General features: G+C 25.8%; 1 protein-coding gene across 1 annotated transcript in view; it reads right to left on the reverse strand.

The window, feature by feature from the left end:
* LOC129606992 (B-cell receptor CD22) overlaps positions 1-19,151 on the reverse strand; it is a 122,282-nt gene that overhangs the window by 84,692 nt on the left and 18,439 nt on the right. The window contains exons 5-8 of the mRNA XM_055517664.1: positions 18,869-19,081; positions 18,607-18,776; positions 17,147-17,282; positions 10,770-10,906 (exon numbers count right to left, since the gene is read on the reverse strand). Coding sequence (XP_055373639.1) covers positions 10,770-10,906; positions 17,147-17,282; positions 18,607-18,776; positions 18,869-19,081 — 656 coding nt within the window. The remainder of the gene's footprint in view (positions 1-10,769; positions 10,907-17,146; positions 17,283-18,606; positions 18,777-18,868; positions 19,082-19,151) is intronic.

The following is a 19,151-nucleotide window of genomic DNA, read 5'->3' on the forward strand; positions in this document are numbered from 1 at the left end:
ACTATTACCCATTTTATGCTAAGTACACGATCTTCTGTACAAAAACTCAAATTTTATTCAAAAAACGTATTTGAAAAAATGCTCCATGCAAAATTTTAAATTTGCTACTTAGCCATACCTCTGTGTTTTACTATGGATTTGTATACAGACTAGTACACAAATTTTAAATTAAAAAAGTATGAACTGAAAGTTCAGGCAATCAGCCAATCCTAATGGTGGCAGAAATTAAAACAAGTAAAACATAGAATGAAAACCACCCGTTTTAAAGCGTAAAATTTATACACCTTTTATCGATCAGTAAGAAACAGATCTTTAAAACATATTCTATTCTCTGAACGAAATATATGAAATCTTAGAAACTTAATTATACAAAATTTTCTAAATTTATGAATTTTAATTTATCTAATCTGCTACATATTTGTATATTAAATGTGCTTGTTTTAGTGCTGGCCAATATTATGGTAAAGTATTAATATTATTGTGAGTACTATTGCTAATATAATTTTATTGGATTAGATTTTTAAAATTATTCATGTTTATACAAAATTATTAACTCCATTATAAAAATAACTGAAAAATATAATAATTTTCTTTTGGACCACATTTAGTTCTATATAAAATGCATTTGCAATATGAAAATTATAAAATTATGTATGTTCCAATTGTTGAGGTTGTTATTTCCAAGGATATTAAATAAGCACGCAAGCATATTATTTTTTTTTCGTAAATGAACCGCAAACTAATGTAGGGATCTATTTGGCACAGTTTTACAAAATAAGTATACCTGCCCATTCTATATATGTATGTATGCATTTACAGTTTAAGTATTATTCATTGAAGTTTGAGTTGATCTGATTTAAAAAAATAATTGATTCAAAGAAAAGAGAAGTAAATTCAAATAAGATTGGTATTAAAAAATAAGATGAATTAATAATTTCTAAGATTTAAAAATATTGATGAACAAAGTAGATTTTAGTCAGATATAAAATTCACGTGCTTTTGAATAAATTAATAATGTATGTTATGTTCCCATTTCCATTTTTTCTAATACTAAATTTAAATGTTAATATTTAACCAAGTTGATTGCCCTTTTGGGACTATTTATAATTATTAGATTTTATAAAATATATTGAAATGATTCTGAATTCAGTTTTCGTTGCATCGACTAAAATCAGTCAATAAAAATGGAAAAGTTGCACAATTCAATTAAAACTGAACAGTTAAATTAAATTTGGAAAGTGCGAAGAGTTTTTGAAGAATTTTTGTATTATTTCAACTTCTTCTCTGTAATTTAAATATTTCAGTCATTTTATTGATAAATTCGCATTTAAAAAAAAAAAAAATAGGAAGAAAATTGACCTGAAAATGTTGTTTTTGGTTAGTCAGATAATTCAAAATAGAAAACTTAAATTTTGAAAAAATGTAGACATTAGTGAAGGTATGTTACTTTTTTTGATAGCATTTTTAAGTATTCATGTTATAACTGCTTAGTATTGTGGAAATGTGATTGCAGAATCGGCTCATGCTTTTTGTCTTACCCTTTTTACTTTTTTATTAGATCGCTCAGAAATGTTGTTTCTGTAGAAAATTAGAAATTTGTGGAGGTCTGTGAAAGATTGGAATTTTATTGTACAATGGTTATGCCAGTGTTCAAGTCTGGGTCTTTACTTTTCTACTATAAGCAAAGTTACGGTCGAAAACTATAGTAGCAGAGGTAAACAGATACTGCGTAAACAGAAGTATTGTTGAAAGCTCTAGTTTCGTTGCGGTTACTCCAACCAAACCTCTTTTAATCTAAAATTAAGCCGAAAATTTACTTTTTCTTAAGTGAAATTGATGAAAGACCACTATTCTACGATAGTATTCCTAAATACAGATGCTATTTATCGTCGATATTTCGAAGGCTTCTGGTAAGGTAAATTCTTATACTGTACGCTTTTGAATTTTAGGACTCTTAATGTTTATTAAAATAGTTTTCTTATATTGGTTCGTTGGTAAGTTGCCACTAGAATGGTCTAGAATTTAGAAAAAGCAAGTAGAACATAACGTGTATACGTAAATGGAACGGTTCCATATATTTTATTAAAATTAAACTATTAAATTTAATAAAATATAAAAAATTGTAAAATTTTGTAAAAATTCTAATTAGAATATTCTATTTTATAAAAACATACATACATATATATACGTTTCATGTATGTGTGTATGTATACACATCTTGAAACAAATTTTAATAAAACAAAATCAGTACTTCAAAACCACAATCATAAATTTATTTTTTCTATCCATCCGTAGAAGCAGGATTTTAATTGATTCTCTGTTCAAGGTAATCTGTCAATCAAAATTTTACATCATGTTTGGTTAGCCAATCAAAATTTATTTATGAATATTCCAATTATGTTTCTTTTTTTAATTATTTTATTTATTGGGATTTATTGAATTTTTTTTTTAATAAAGTTGAGTCAAACCGATGGTTTGTAATGTAGCACATTTCTTTTCAACAAGTGAAAACACTTCTTTTCATAACAATCTCTAGCTATGTGCTCAATTACCTTCATTCATATACGAATATATTTCTAAAATTGCATACATTTAGGATGAACACCTTATGCAGTTTCTTCCAAATCGCGAAAAAGCAAGTTCTCGTTAAATTTCTATGTGCAAACTAAGGATAATTTTTTGGGCCTGCAAACAGGTTTAAAGTGAGACTTTTTTGTGATTTCTTCTATGATAAAAACTACTTATAAGCAAATGCTGGCTTCTTTGTAATTATTTGATTTTAGAATTAGGAGTTTATTTTTCCTAGCTGATATCTCGAATCAGTTTTAACTTCAAAAAGTAACTAGATATCCACAAATATTTTAATTCGGTCGAATATCATATCTTTGCTTATTCTCCCTTTGTTCTTAATTATCTTAAATTAACAAAAGATTTTTTATTTTATTTTTCTCAAACATTATTAAAATTTTAAAAATGGAAAACTGAAGAACGTACAACATACCGCGGAACATTAATTTTGTTTTTTTTTGTTATGTCGGTGAGAATTTTCAGGTTTATTTTCGGTAAAATCTCTTTGATCTTCCTTTATACACATATCAGAAAAACATTTTTTTATCCCCGTTGGATTCGATCGGATTTTCATTTTAATGAATATTAAAAATGAAATTTTCCGAATTTCAACAATATCAATTTGTGAATAATTTCTTTACAGTTTTTCTCATTACATAATAAATTAAAAATAAAAATAAAACAGAAATTTATTTATTTTTTATGAAATATCAAAAACTCTTATAAATAGGAACATAATATGCTTATTATATATTCCTATTATAGCCCTGACTGGTTTTGAATTTATTTATATTTTCCTTTTGTGTTGTAAATAATAAAGGATGACAACTTATTTGTTATCTTTGATGCTTACTTAATAACAACATTAAAGTGTTCTTGAAAAGTACTTTGCAAATGAAATGAAAATATTTGTATGATTAAATTGATAAGTTTTTCACCAGTGCAATAATTATTTGAAAATAAAGTTAAATATTTGCGATTAAATTTGAGACGGACATTTCTAAAAGCTGTTCCGAACTAGCAAACAGCTATAATTCCACTAAAAAATTCCTAATATTCAATATCAGGTGAAGTTTTTGGAGGAAAAATGATACAAAGGTCATACTTGATCAGTATCTCTCTTACACAGAACTCTTTCTTTTATTAATAAGGCATCTCCTCTGCATTAATCTGTCATTAATCATTGGGATTATTCGAATCCATATCTACCTGGGATTTTTCGAAATGGATGCCACAATATTATAGACCTTTTTATGAATTGCGTGTATCTATATTCTATATTTACTTTTATTCACCTATATTCACCTCACCTAAATTTCATGACTAAAACTAATTGTTTTAGCGCTATGAGAGAATTACTTTAGAAGTTTGAATGAAACCAGTACTCACTCAATCATTTCCTATATTAAAGGCGGTCTGCTTAATATAATAATTTTACAATTTCCGATAGTTTTTGATCAATTACCTGTGGGCTTTTAAATGACAAATTAGGAAAACATGAAAAAAATCACCTCGAATTCCGCACTTGTATATTCATTTATTTTATTTTGACCATTTTCTCAGTATTACAAAAGGAAAGAAAAATTTGTAATACCCTGTGAGCATATTATAGTTTGAACGAGTATAATAATTATTTTATAGAATTGAAAATATTTTTTAAAGAGGCAAAATAAAAAATTAAAAATAAGATCACATTAAAAAGTAAGTTGTCATAATTTGTTGAAACGAATTTGACCTTAAAATATTTCAATGTTTACACACTCATCTATATTTATAATACAAGTTCCCCTATATTTTCTCTGTGCGTATAATAATGTTTACGCACAATAAAATATTTTAAAAATTTTATTAAAATAATACGAAAGACTATTAAAAAAATGTAAAATTTATAAAAAGATTCTTTTAATTAAAAATTTTAATTTCTTGAAATTCTTGCCGGTAAAAATTTATTTATAAAAAATTGGGTAATTTTATAATGTGTGTTTGTTAATATTGCTGAAATTTATGTTATAAATTCACTTGCTCATTTCTTTTTGCTAATATTTGAAGCAAGTTTTTTTGAAAAATTCTCTTTGATATTTACAGAAAAATTAATTTTTTTTGGTACGTCACTAAATTGGCTTAAATCTCACTAACATACAATTAAATTAATATTGGTAAGTTCTTCGGTTCTATTAAAATCCAAATTTGGCACAAAAGTTTAGGAGGAATATGCGTACATGAAGACAAAATTCAAAAGAGAGCAAGCTAGGAATAAAAGGCCTTTTCGGAAGCGAATTTTTTATGTGTCGAATGCTTTTTGAATATTAATCACACTTTCGGTACTTCACCCTATAAACTAGTATTTCTACGCACAATACGAGTACCACATTCATTTTAGCCAAATACATTTATATATTTAGATTAACCTAAATTTCTGATCTTAAAATATGTTACTTTTTTCATCATCTTTAAATAAATATTTTTTAGATTTTAGTTTGATGTTCAAGAGAAATTAAATGAATATTTCAACATGACCAAAAAATAAAAACAAGAAACGAAATTAAAATAAATAATAAAAAAAAAAAAACAACTAAAAATAAAATGGGTGGCCATCATTAATTTTTTTGCTTTCTTTTTGAAATTTTGTTTTATTTTGTTGTAAAACATTAAACATAATATTTTTTTTTTGTACAGATACGGAAAATTGAATTTTCCCAGAATCCGCGCATAATTAACAAAAAAAACGAGTGTTTTATTTTTTATTCTTTGTTCTTTTTTATTTTTTTATACATGTCATGTTTTCGACGATACTGTCTTATTAATTTAATTTGAAAATAAATTTGGAAAACTTTAAGTATTGCGTAGGAGGACACACTCTTGTTCATCGGATTTCAATTTTCTTAACATGAGTTTTTTTTTTTTGAAAATTCTTCAAATTAATAATTAATTAGAAGAAATGCTTTTCGCCTAAAGTAAAATATTAGCCGAAGCATTGTACTCGTATACGTGTTCAACGGTAAGTCTGCAATAAATTGATATCAAAATGATTTAATTTTTTTTTAAACACTACGTTTTCCATGTTAGGAAAAAATATGTTAGCAAGTAGTGGAACAGAAACTTATTGCTTATTTAAAAAAAATTGAAAATTGTTTGGCGTAGTAGGGCTCAGATAACAAAAGTATCGTTCCAATATTGGTCAATAGCCTTCAGTTCTTTATAATATTTTCACTAGTTTCGTTGTGACGCTTGTGCAAAATTTTTAAAGTTTTTATAAAGTAATTTTTCTATATTAGGAACAACAAAATGGTGAATCCGCCTAGAAAGTATTTCATGCAAATTTGGTTAACTAAATTTGTAAATTTATATACCGCTAAATGTAAAAGATGAAATATCCTATAACGAGATGCATAAACTTATTTTGAGTTCCTCTGGCACATGAAATTTCATGCACTTATTTTACAAACCGAATTTTTATTGCAAAATATTCTGTAATAATTTTATTTAGAATTATTAGAATATTTGTACTTAACATTATTTTTCTTTATTTGTTACGGAAATGTTATTAATCTTAAAAATAGGATTTTTATATATAAAGTTGCAAAAAAGCGGTTAAAACTGCAATCCTTAACAGCTTTCATTTTATTATTCGTTTTTTTTACAAATCCTTGCAATTAATTTATATTTTATGTAAATAAATGTAGGTATGTATGTACATCATAAGTAAACAATGAAAAGTGAGAAATTTAATTAATCATTGTGTGAAATGCATGTATTTAGCGACCATGTTTATTACAATTTGTATAAATAATTACATATTTTGATAACGACATCCGTCATTTTCCCGCATTATTTTGTTAACATTTTAAACTATGTAGACATAATAGATGTTGTAACATTTTGTAATTAAAACTTATTTTAATAGGTTAAATCTAACACAATGTATAATTGTTTTATATGTTATTCTTATTTAATATTATGCACATGCTATTTATATTATGGAATTGCTATTAATGTTAAAGAAGGTTTTTCAATCATTGTGTCAATTTCGAAAAAATTATTTAGAAATAGAATGTATATAAAACAAAAGCAATAGACCGCAAAAACACATTAAATATAATAAACGTTTCGGATTGGTAACCTAGGTTAGAAATCTAATTTCATATAAAAAATGTTAAATGTTAATATTAAATTATTGTTGATTTGTTAAAAATTTATTGAAATTTTGTTGATTCAACACTTTCCTATTATCAGTTGTCATATATCAATTCAGCATACAATTATAGGAATACATAAATTTTACCTAGAGATTAACGCGATATATTCTTAACTCTCTTATTTTTTCCTTCCGGTGGAGAAAATGTCTCAAAGCCACACGCATTATACTGTTTTTCAAATGCAATTAAATAGAACCAATATTTGCACCTACGCATTTTTAATATTCAGTGTGAAAAATTTTGTTTTTCCATTTTGTTATGTAAGTTTTTCCTTCAGAAATACTTTGTATGTGGGATTATGACAACATGACATTGAAAAGTAATTTTTGTATTGATAAACTTTAATTCTTAGACTTTAGCTAAACTATAACATACGCGCTGTTTTTTATTATAAATGCAATGATTTAGAAATGTCTCCGGCCTTTTTGACTGACGTCACATTTAAATAATTAAAACTATTTTATAATTTAAAAAATTAAAGTTTTAAATTGAATTTTAATAAAATCTTATCTTCAAAAATTTTGATATATTTGTTTTATTTCATTTCATGAGTGATTGCATGTGATAGAGGCAGGAAGTTTTAAAATTCTAAGCATAAAAATCTCATACCCCTATAGTATTTAAATAATTAAAACTAAATTGGGGGATAAAGAAATTGAATTCTGAAAGTTGCCAAAATTGACTTTAAATTGAATGCCATAAGGGTGTATTCAAAAATAAAATTAAGTACCGTCAACACACAGGTTTTAAAGCTGTTCCGTTGTATCGAAAGTTATATACTGACCAAAATTTCATTGAAGCTTAAATTTTGATCTCTCCTTGCCTTTCAATTCGGTTTGTATTACAATTTTTTTTAAAACTGTTTGTCGTTATAGAAGCATTCATGTATGGTATAAGTTTTCTATGGTAAGTAAAGTAAAATATTTCGAAACAAATTGAAAATAGAAGAAGAATAAAACTTCTATTTCGAACAAAATACTTTACCGTATTTTCTACTTATCTAAATGCAAGATGAGAATTTTTTTGACTGTTTAACTTGACGACTCTTGAAGCATACTTAATATGGCATAGCATAGATAAACAATTACACAAAAAAAAAAAAAACTCAAAACTAAAGAGATTTTCTTTTTTTAATAAAATCTCTGTTTTTTAAACGTAAAAAATTCATATGAGTGACTTGAAAGAAAAAAAACGTAGAACTATAAAGGATATTCAAAAAAAAAAAACGTAGCATAAAATAGTTTACTTTTAGATAGCAATGTGTATTTCTAAAAATCCTTTTTTCTTAATTTCTTTTATTGCAGTATTACCTGTAAAACTTTGAAATCACGAAGGTAAAAAAGAATATATAAATCGAATAAAAATGGATAAGCAAAAATGAAATTCAAAAGCAAAAAGAATGAATTGAATTTCGTACAATATATGAGCTTTCCTTTGACTTTTAATCTACAATATTTGCTTTTATAGTTGCACACTACTTTCAAAAATTGATTGTTAATTTGAGCTTTAAAAAATCTTTTATTCTTTTACAGCCTATACGCAAAACTTCATTAAAAATTCTCTCTTTGTTATCTTACGTATGGATTTGCTTTGGTTACCAATCTATATGTGTATAGTATAGTAGTATTTTTAAAACTCAAAACGATTGGAATAAAAATAATCCACCCTAGTATATTCGTGTTACCTTTACTAAGTATCACTTTCAATCTTAAACAATATTTACACATATTCGAATTGCATATATGAATATTGCGAGATATCAATATGCTTCTTGCCTGTGTTTAACTTCCATAAAGTGGAAAAGCGAATTAATAAAAAATCTTATCTACGTATATACAAATGTGTATGTAAACTCAAACTTTTAATACCATTTTACTTCTTTGCTTTGATTCTTTGCAAAAATGTATATTTGACCCGTTGTAAATGTCCAGTTGCTGATGCCTGATTTCTTCCAAAAGTTAGGAATTTTTGCGGACGGTCGAGAAAAGCTTATATATGAAATTTCAAGTAAATCGGTTGAATACTTTCTTCAAAATGTTCAAAAATGTAAAACAGGCCCGCTAAAAAGTGCAGTTCCCGAGGCCTGATATATCAGGCCAAAAGTTGATCAATCCGTGCCATGGTGGAAATAAACTTACATATAAAATTTCATCAAAATCGGTTCAGCAGAACTTGAGATACTCGCGTGCACACACAGACCGACAGACCGACAGACCGACGGACCAACAGGTTGCTAAAAATAGTTTACTTACACTTCCCTACTATGGAGAAGTGCATTCCCACCGAAAACTCGATATGCAAAATTTGTTGCCATCACATAACCTACCTATTGTTTACACAATACGGTCGGTAAAAATTAGGAGGAGGAAACTGTTATAGAGTCTAAGTTTTCAGGTTCCCAAAAATTTGTGAATTTAGAGTACATTTTTAGTGTGATACCTAAAAGAAGACATTACAATAGAGGCGGTCCATTCAGAATAGTCGAATATTTCAATTTTAGTAAGACGAACATGAATTATAATATTGATTTAATTGCATAAATTTAGACGTTTCATTAATTTATTGTTTAAATTCTATCCTGTTAGTTGTGAATGCGTCTTTATCTGGTTTACTTGATATATGTGCAATCAGCTTGAAACGCAAAACACTATATATTTCCACAAATCGCATACAAGTAAATTCATATATTATTTTTAACTCCTTATATCATATGTATATGGGCGGTCTATAACATTTGTAAATATTTTATTTTAAATGAGGAAATTGTAATATCCTTAAAAAATACATGATATTATCCTTTTACTTTTCCTATTTATTTTGTTTATTTTTACCTGTAGAAACAATCGAATGTAAAGCAATAGTTTAATAACAGCAACAACACAAAATAAAAAGAAAAAATGCAAATATTTCCTTTTCAAGGAATATTTCTTTTTCTTCTCTTATTTCAATACATAATTATTAAATTGAATTTCTTTCCAATTAAGGAACTCGTCTGAATAGGTTTGATTTAATTATGATTGCTACTTTATAGAAAAAAAAAAAATATAATTAAATTAAATTTTAATTAATAAATCTGCATTAGAATATTTTTTTTTAATGAACTTTAATTTAATGTAATAACACTAGATGTGGTAGATCACTTCCGTTTTTTCATCACTGTAATAACGTGTTAAGAATAACGACAAGAATATTAAAATATTTCACGCTGCGTTTAATGTGGAGCTTTTAGTGCAGTTGAATGAATTTTAAAATAGTTTTTGTAATTTAGTTGATTAGCAGGAGAATCGATGAAAAGATTAGAAAAAATGAATGGTAATTAAAAATCATAACGATATGATAAAATTACACGATACAAGAATGAAATGCATCCTAAGAAAGGATTCTATTTATCCACAATATGATATTACTCTTTTTACACTCTTCAAGTTTTATTACTACTATTTCAGAGTCAAAGTACTTGAGTTCCTTCAAATAATATCATAAAAACAGTTTTACACAATAATTTATTTAAAATAAAGAAGTTGATGTCAATATGTTCGCAATTAATTCAATTGTAAAATTTGTTTGAAATTCAACTTTTGTGATATTATAAGCAGTCTTGTGCAGTACTAATTCATGCAAATACATATATTAAGTAAGCATACATTTCTTATTACCAGTTCCACGATATAGGATTCGGTACTTACGTCAGTTCGATGGAAACATGAATTTATTTTTAAATAAGGAAAATATCAATATTTAAAGTGTTAATAACTGACTTTTGTAAATGACGTCATTTAAGACAATTAAAACAGAACCTTTGTATTTAAATTCCTTCCTTTTTGAAAAATTAACTACAATAAGAAACTAACACTTCTATATTTCATATACTTATGTATTTGAAAAGGTTTTATAACATTAATTCGGAAGAAAATTTTCCCTATTTATCTTTATTGTTGATAAAAATTAGGGGAAACCAAATTTAAAAAACTAAAAAAACTTATGAAAAATTATAAAAGAACTTACATTTTTAAACCATGAATAAGACGCTACGGGTGGTCTAGCATTTGCTCTACACTTAAGAGTTACATTTTCTCCTTCAGCTCTTATCACAACACGACTACGATCTTCATTAGCCAAATGCACCGAAACTGTTGGTGGATCTGTAAAATTTGAAAAGAGACAAAAATAAAAAATATTTTTTGTTTTTTTTTGTTTTTTTATTTTTTATTTATTATTATTGTAATCCGTTTAAAATGTAGAATGCATAAGAACATTGAATGTAAAGAAAAATTCATAATCGTTTGCATAAATTGTCGAACTGTGTGCATCATCTGTTAAAAGTCATTGCAATTTGGAGAGAAAAATTCAAATAAAAAAAAAAATTTAAAATTAAAACTTCAAAGAGAACAGGATTCATAATCCAAAGCATAAAGAATGATTTTGTTTTCGTTTTTTTTATTGCACTCTAAATTTTCTTTGATTTTTCTTTTATATTTATTTTTTCAATTATGTCTTAAAATAAATGGAAGCAAGTGCAAAACATTTCCGTTGAAAGGAAATGTAAAGTCATTTTCCCAGAAATCATTTACCATACGTACACTATATTACTTAGGGGAATTTTATGTATACGATATTTATGATGAGAGTCTTTTCGTTAAAGTGTTTGTTATTTATATATTTCAAAATTTTATCAAAAAATTTTTGTTTATCTGTCTTTTGTTTTTTGGTACTATCGAGAAGTTTTGGTTTCTCTTTCGAAAACACCACCGAATTGACCTTATTTCTAGATTTGATACTGTATAGCGCATACGCGCTTGTGTTTAAATTATTTTCAATATTTTATATTTTGCACAATTCTGTCCTAAATTACGATTATGTGTAAATTACCTTTTCCAGGGACAAACGCTATAAGCGTTTTTATTTGTGTATTTTTCATTCTTTTCGTTTGAACTAGTGTTTCTATGCAGCCCTTGATACAAAATTTTATATAAATTTCTAAAAATCATGTAGTTATATCTTTTTCTGATAATAGTAGTATGAAAAATCGCATTGAATTGCTAAAACAAAAACTTTCAAGTTTTCCGAAAAATTATTTTAAAATTTCGTTTATGGTCAATTTTAATTACGCTACCGTTTCGATTAACTTGCTAAATTTTAAATACATAAGAAAATAAATTTATTTACGTAGAAGAGGAAAAAAAACATAAAATATTTTTTTTTTTTAATTTTAAATAATGTTGATGAAAATTAACACCAAAAGCGTAATTATTTTGTTAGTTTGGTTAAAAAACGACAAAAATATTTTTGAAGAAACAAAATAAAACTTTTTTTGAAATTTTTATTTCAGAAAATTGTCAGTACTTGAAACACTTTTGTGTGCTTCTCTTTGTTTAATTCTGCCACCTAGAACTCTCTTTTTGGATTATTCAATGAAATGAGTAAAAAATATGAAAAGACTTGCTAAATTCAACAGTACATTTCAGGTGTTTAATCAGTGTTCGTTTTCGTAATTTTTGCAGAGATTGTTGCCGAGCTTACATACTCGTAACGTAGTCAAAAACAGAGAAATATTCTTATTTTTCCAATTATTTTATTGAAGTTTTCAACTGAAATTAGCAGACTTTTTAGGAACTATATTTGTTTATTTTTATACCCGTACGAACGTATGTTCGAAGGGTATATTAAATTTGCCTCACCGTTTGTAACGTTGAGAAATAACGGTCTTAGATATAGACTCAAGTGTATGTTTTTGATCAGCGTCGAATTCTGAGTTGATTTAGCTTTGTCTGTCCGTCAGTCCGTCCGTCCCAACGATATCTCAAAAACTAATTGAGCTAAGTTCACCAAATTTTCACAAATGATTTACTGTAGTAAGTGCCAGAACCCTTTTTAAATTGGACATGATCGGGGTACCGGTTCGGGTAGCTGCCATACAACTTCAAAATTTATTTGGCTCTATCTCAGAAACTATAAAAGCTGTAATATTGATATTTTACACAAGCGAATATATTAGTAGGGCCGATGTGCTTGAAAAAATTCGTTAAAATATTTTGGCTCTTTCTGGTAGCTGCCATACAACTTCAATAGTAGTGGGCACACAAAGTATTTTGAAAAACACAGTACTGAAATTTTGCATAAATTAATATGCTAATACGGCAACTTAAAGTCATTGTCTGTTCCATAGTCAGTTATGGTTTATTTATTCGCACATAGGATAACTAATTCGTACGGGTATCACAGAGTTGACAAGGTCAACTCTATTTTTTCTCGTTTATTGTTATATTTCTGTTAAATCCGTATATACATGGGTCTTGTCTCATATTTTTTAAAAATTTGGCTACAAACTAAATGTTTTCTCTCAATTTGAGCTAAGTTTTTTAATTTGTGCTAATGTTTTTTATTTTGTTGAAATTTAATAGTTTTCAGAACAGTTCAGAAAAACATACTAATAATTTCTTTAAAAATACCATACCGTTTTGATGAACTTTAATAAAATCATTTTTGAAAACATTTTATTTATGTTCTTTAATCCTTATTTCATTATAAAGTTCTCAAATAAATAACACAATATTGTTGTGTTAATTCGTTCAAAATTTTTCAAGAACTTTATTGTATATGTTATGTAGGTACTACAATTTTTGTTCTACTTATATTAAAATTTCGCTTATATTCACGTAGATATTAAAATACTTTGAAATTTTCTCACATATCATTTCTTAAATTTCAATTTTTAATATAATTTTATTCTAATATAATAGAAATTATATCATGAATACAGAATTGTTAAGCAGAACGTGATGAAACCTTTAGCAAATACAACCTTTTTTCCCCACAAGCGTATATTGCACACATATATAAAATATAAAGTGACTATAGGATGTAGATTGTTTTATTGTTATAAACTTTTCTAACCTTTCTCTTTAAAAAATGTTTTCTTTAAATATTTTATACATTATGAAATACATGAGTTTATCGGGTGAAATGAAAATTATTTTTCTGAATTATTTTTATGAATTTTCCATTTTTATAAATTATTGTAATTTAATTAAGAATTTAGGGATTAGAAAATCGGATGGGTTCCTAACAATGTGTCGGGATGAAATTGTCTGATGGCAGTCTACACAAGTTGTTGGAGGAGCGAGCGGCTAGGTTGGAATTACCCTTCAACACATCGTGTTTAGCTAGGTGGCTTGGATGGGACACCTGTTATCGTAATTACAATGACGGTCTGGTTATCACGGGATAGTGGTAGCAAAATGGCAAATTTGTGCTAACAAGGGCGCGATGGACCTACTGTACCAACCTCGACAACCAACGAACCAATCAATGTATGCGATAGTATTAAAATGGTTTAACAAGTTCTTAATGTAATATTTTTCAAAATTCATTACACAAAATGATATTCTAAAATTTCAAATTTTTATTTTAAACTCAAACTGCAATTGCAAATTTCTTTGAATTTTATTCTCCGTGTAGGGAAAAATACGCAATAGACGTGTATTAAAATGGTTGTACATAGTTTTATTAATACAATAAAATCAAAATATTCATTTGTTTCTACGAAAATTCCTTAAAAATATTTTATTTTAACTTTGTATATGTATGTATATGATAATATCATAAATGTTTTATCCTAATCAAATTAATTAATTTTGTGAATTGGTTTATATCTAGATATATGAATGATTATGTCAAAACCTTTTTAATTTTCCCTAGACTCCTATATAATAAAAACTAGAAGAACAAAATTCTAAGAACAAAATTTCCTTATATATTCTCTTATAGTATATAATGTAAAGAATGCGTGTTAAATATACAATGTATACAAAAGGATTGGAATTAGCTTAAAATATTTGCTTTTTTTTTATTTAATTTCTTGAAAAAGAGGAGAGAAATTATAATTGATCTGAAAATATTGGAGTATGGAACGAAAATTATAATATAATTTACTTTGAATATTCTTCCTTAAATTATTTTAATAGAGAGAAAAAAATCTACAAAAAAGGATTAAAAAAAAGAAAAAAAAGAAAACAGAAGTAAGAACAAATAAAGAGAAGAAAAAGGAAATTCTTTTTGAATATTATTCCTTAATTTGAATTAGCAATTAAAGGAAGAAAGGAAAATTACATTAATATGTCACGATCTCTTAACATAATAATCCATTTAATAGAGAATTTATACTATATTTACCATAATTTTTTGGCAGAAAAGAAAAATTCACGGATATTGTATTATCCTTGTTGTAAAATATCCTTTTTTTACTTAAGGGAATAATAATACATTTATTTGATACATAGATATCCATATAAGGACATAATAATATTATACTCATGCATAATATATGTATATAAATATAGAAAAAATTAAATTATATATTTTATATTTCTATAAAAAAATATTTGTATATATTAAGATATTTCACGTCTGTGTATAGTCAAGGAGATGAGAAAATAATTTAAGATTAAAAGAAAAATATTTTTTTTCGTTTCTTTTATAAATTTTCAATCCAGATTATTAGATAACCTCGAACATTTTAATGTGTGTCGGCATGTATAGAAGCACAAAATAAGACCGGAAAAAGAAAAGAATAAATTATGCTAGAACACTATGCACTTATGGTATTTTCCTTTCATTTTTTAAAAAAAGCAGAAGAAAATCTGTTTTTTTTTTCTTTTCAAAATTGTTAAAATTTTTATAAAATAAGTTGTTTAACCATATGTGTTAAATTTTAACACACTTTAAAGTTATTTGAAAATGTGCAATATTTTCATATTAAAAAATTTTATTGGACTTGTTACATAAATTTTTAATAGGTTGCAAGTGTTTTTAAAATTTTTGAAAAATTTCACTGTAACTCAACTATAATGAGTAAAAATAAGTATAAGCTGTGATAAAATCCTAAAGGCTATGAAAAAATTTTATAATAAATAAGTAAATGTAAATAAAACTAAAATTTTTGCAAGTTCTAATATTCAAAAATATTGTAAGCTAATACTGATTTTGTCCAACAAAAACTGTATCTGTATAATCATAAATAACTTATTAATATTATGTAATATTTAAGTTCCAAATTATACGAAAAATAAAATTTTCCTCTTGGAAAAGATATTCTGTTTGGCCCCACCTAAGATTCTTCAATATAAAGATTCTGCAATAGTATATTCTAAATGCTTTTGATCTAAAACACTTTTTGTGTAGAATTTCCCTCATGATATACAAGTAAATGACCAATACAGTAGAAAAACTTATGATACCCAAAATCCAAACGATCAATTAAATTTTATGTTTTTACATGAATTCATTACCGAAGGTCACATAATAACCCTCAAAATTTAATATCAAATTAACACAATATAAATCACAATATCGAATCATAATTTGAAAAGTAAATTTAAATTTAACATTATTTTTATCCAGGTGTGCGTCAAATTCAAGGACTATTACAAAAATGTATAACATAAAATTCAAGTTCAAATTTTCTTATAATTTTCTCTTTATATATATAACATCTAAGATTTTCTAAACCAAAATTGTATGACCTACAAAGTTACGAGCGTATATTACTATATGTATAGGTGAATAACACATAAATACAACATAAATATTATGTTATGTACAAAAATTATATAAGAAAATTTTGTTCATATTCAACACACATTTTACTTTCTCATCTCCTTAACTCTGTAACTTTTTTTTGGAAGAAATAAGAAAGAGTAAAAATGTAAAGTAAAAAACTCCGAATATCCACTACATTACTTGTTAAGCTGTTCATACAACAGAATTACAATATATAATAACATTGAAAAGATATTGAATGAAAAAAGATAGGGTTGATCGTGTCGTTTCTGCGATACCTATAGAAATGTTTTTCAAGGTTATTATGAAAGCTGGGAAGAAATTCATAAAGATTCTATGAAAATCTTTTGCTGAATTCTAGCTCTATAACTTAATTTTTGTTTCGTAGTTTAAATGCTGAAGATATAACCAAGTTGTTTTTAAATTCATATAGTTGCTTTTTTAAGAACTTACACAATTGTAACTAAATTTTTTTTGCGCGAAAACTAACCTTAATAATTTATAAGAATTTGCTAAGCCTGATTTAATGAATTTTTAACTTATAACAGCGCTAAGACAAACGTACAATTAAACAAAACTGAATCGATTCGGGATTATACACCATTATTAATGATGTAATATTAATTTATGGCAATATCTCAGACATCTATTTCTCGTGATTGCAAGTGGAATGGTAAGTTTATAATACCCAACGCATTATAGTTTGTTGTCAATGTGCACCTATCTATACGTGAATGAGTTCTAATATGTAAAATATGAAAAATTGTACATAAAAATTACTTGAAGAGGTACTGTAATAGTATTAAATAATATTATATACTTACATGCTACACTGATTATTCTTTTATCCTCAATGGATCCACCTGAAAACCAAGGATTTGATGCTCTACACGTGAGCTCAGCATTATTATTATCTGATGTCACCCTCAGTGTCAGGATACTAGTTGTTATATTTGAATCCTGTTACATAAGTACAAAAGTTTTCATATTATATTCAAAAAACCATGAATTTTTTTTTTGTAAATATTTAAAAAAAAAAATTTATAATCTAAATTTGCTACATATCTGTGTCATATATAATATTTATTACATGTATGTATATATATAGATACCTATATTATACATAACATCATGTAAATATTTCGATGTGAAAATGTTATACAAAATTATAATATATTTTTAAGAATGTTTACAAGGACGATATTCATAAATATTGTACAAATCGTTATGGTAAACACATAAAGGTGTACATATTATTATTATATAGCTTGTAGTTATGTGGTTGATATTATACATTTATGCATTTACATAATGAAAAGAGAAAGAAGAGAATATTGTATGATTCTTGTGTACATATATATACATATGTTATGTATATACCTTCGTTTAAATTAATGTTTACAATGTACATGTGCATTTTACATAGAATATTTGCATATTTTATTACATGTACGTATATGGTTTTGGTATATTATAATTGTGTACTTTAAACCAGTATATTTCAATGTTAATATGGGAAATATCATAAAAGTAAAGTGACTGATATATGGTTTATGAAAATTTTTTGAACAGGTAACTATAATCAACTGTAAGTTGACCACGTAAAAGTTCTAAAAAAAAAATTTCCAAAACAATATCTGAAGCTCATGTACTCATAGAGTAAATATTGTTTGGCTTGCGGATGTGCAAAATAATAATACCATAAATTATATTTTCTAAATATTCGTAGATATTCAAATAATTTTTTGTTACTGTGTGTTGAAAGTTTGTTAAAATTAAAATTTTGATAGTTTTACACGAACATATAAAAATACGAAATAAAATAATGTAAAAACCCTTTCAGGCTAAATTAATTAATATTTTACAACTATTATAACCTATATCGTATTATTGTTTACATAACACGTAAAATATACTTTAAGTAAAATAATTTTAAATAAAATAAATTTGATTTTAAAAATAGCTTTAACAAAAAAATACAAGATTTTGCCATTATTTTGCACTTCGAATGAATCTATTAAAATCTGAGCCACTTTGAGTTATAAGGTGCCATGATTAATGCAATTTCATGTTAACAAGCAACCTTATAATTTCTTCATTAACGATAATTCCCTTCATAATACAAAAATCTCATGCAATAGTCTAAAGAAATTTTGTTTTCGAATTTGACTCCGCATATTAATTACTTTGTGAAAATTCTGCCTCAGTATATAAATTATATATAATTTAAAGTGCTAATAGCACCTAACACATTAAATTATTTTACAATAGTAACACAAATTACTTCTTTATCATTATGGACTGTAACATCAGCATTACGTATTGGATCACCATCTAACAACCATGTAATTTTAGCTGCTGGATACGAGCCCCATGACTCACATCTTAAAGGCACTGGATGGCCAGCTGTTAATAGATCATTTGGTGTCACTATTTTAACTGTTAATGGTTTTACTGTAATAAATTTATTTAAAACAGCATTAAGTCTTTAAAATATTCTCTACAAATTTATAAATAATTTCTTTTTGTATAACACATCAACTTACAGTGAACTTGTATTGTAACTTCTTTAACAACTGGCTCTATTAATTTTGATCCTTGAGCTCTACACTGTAATTTTGAACCATAATATTCCCTAGTTATTGTTCCAATGAACAATTGATTTACTACTGCTGATGATACTTCATCAGCTGAAGGTTGACTACTACCAGCTATTTCAACATCATCACGCCACCACGTTACCTTTGGACGAGGTCGTCCTTTTATAATATGAAATTGAAAAAAAAAAGAAATTGAAACAAAATTTACAACAAATTTTTTAAAAATATT

This window comes from Condylostylus longicornis, unplaced genomic scaffold (genome assembly GCF_029603195.1).
Source record: "Condylostylus longicornis isolate FDR11 unplaced genomic scaffold, ASM2960319v2 ptg000023l, whole genome shotgun sequence".
Taxonomy (NCBI): Eukaryota; Metazoa; Arthropoda; class Insecta; order Diptera; family Dolichopodidae; genus Condylostylus; species Condylostylus longicornis.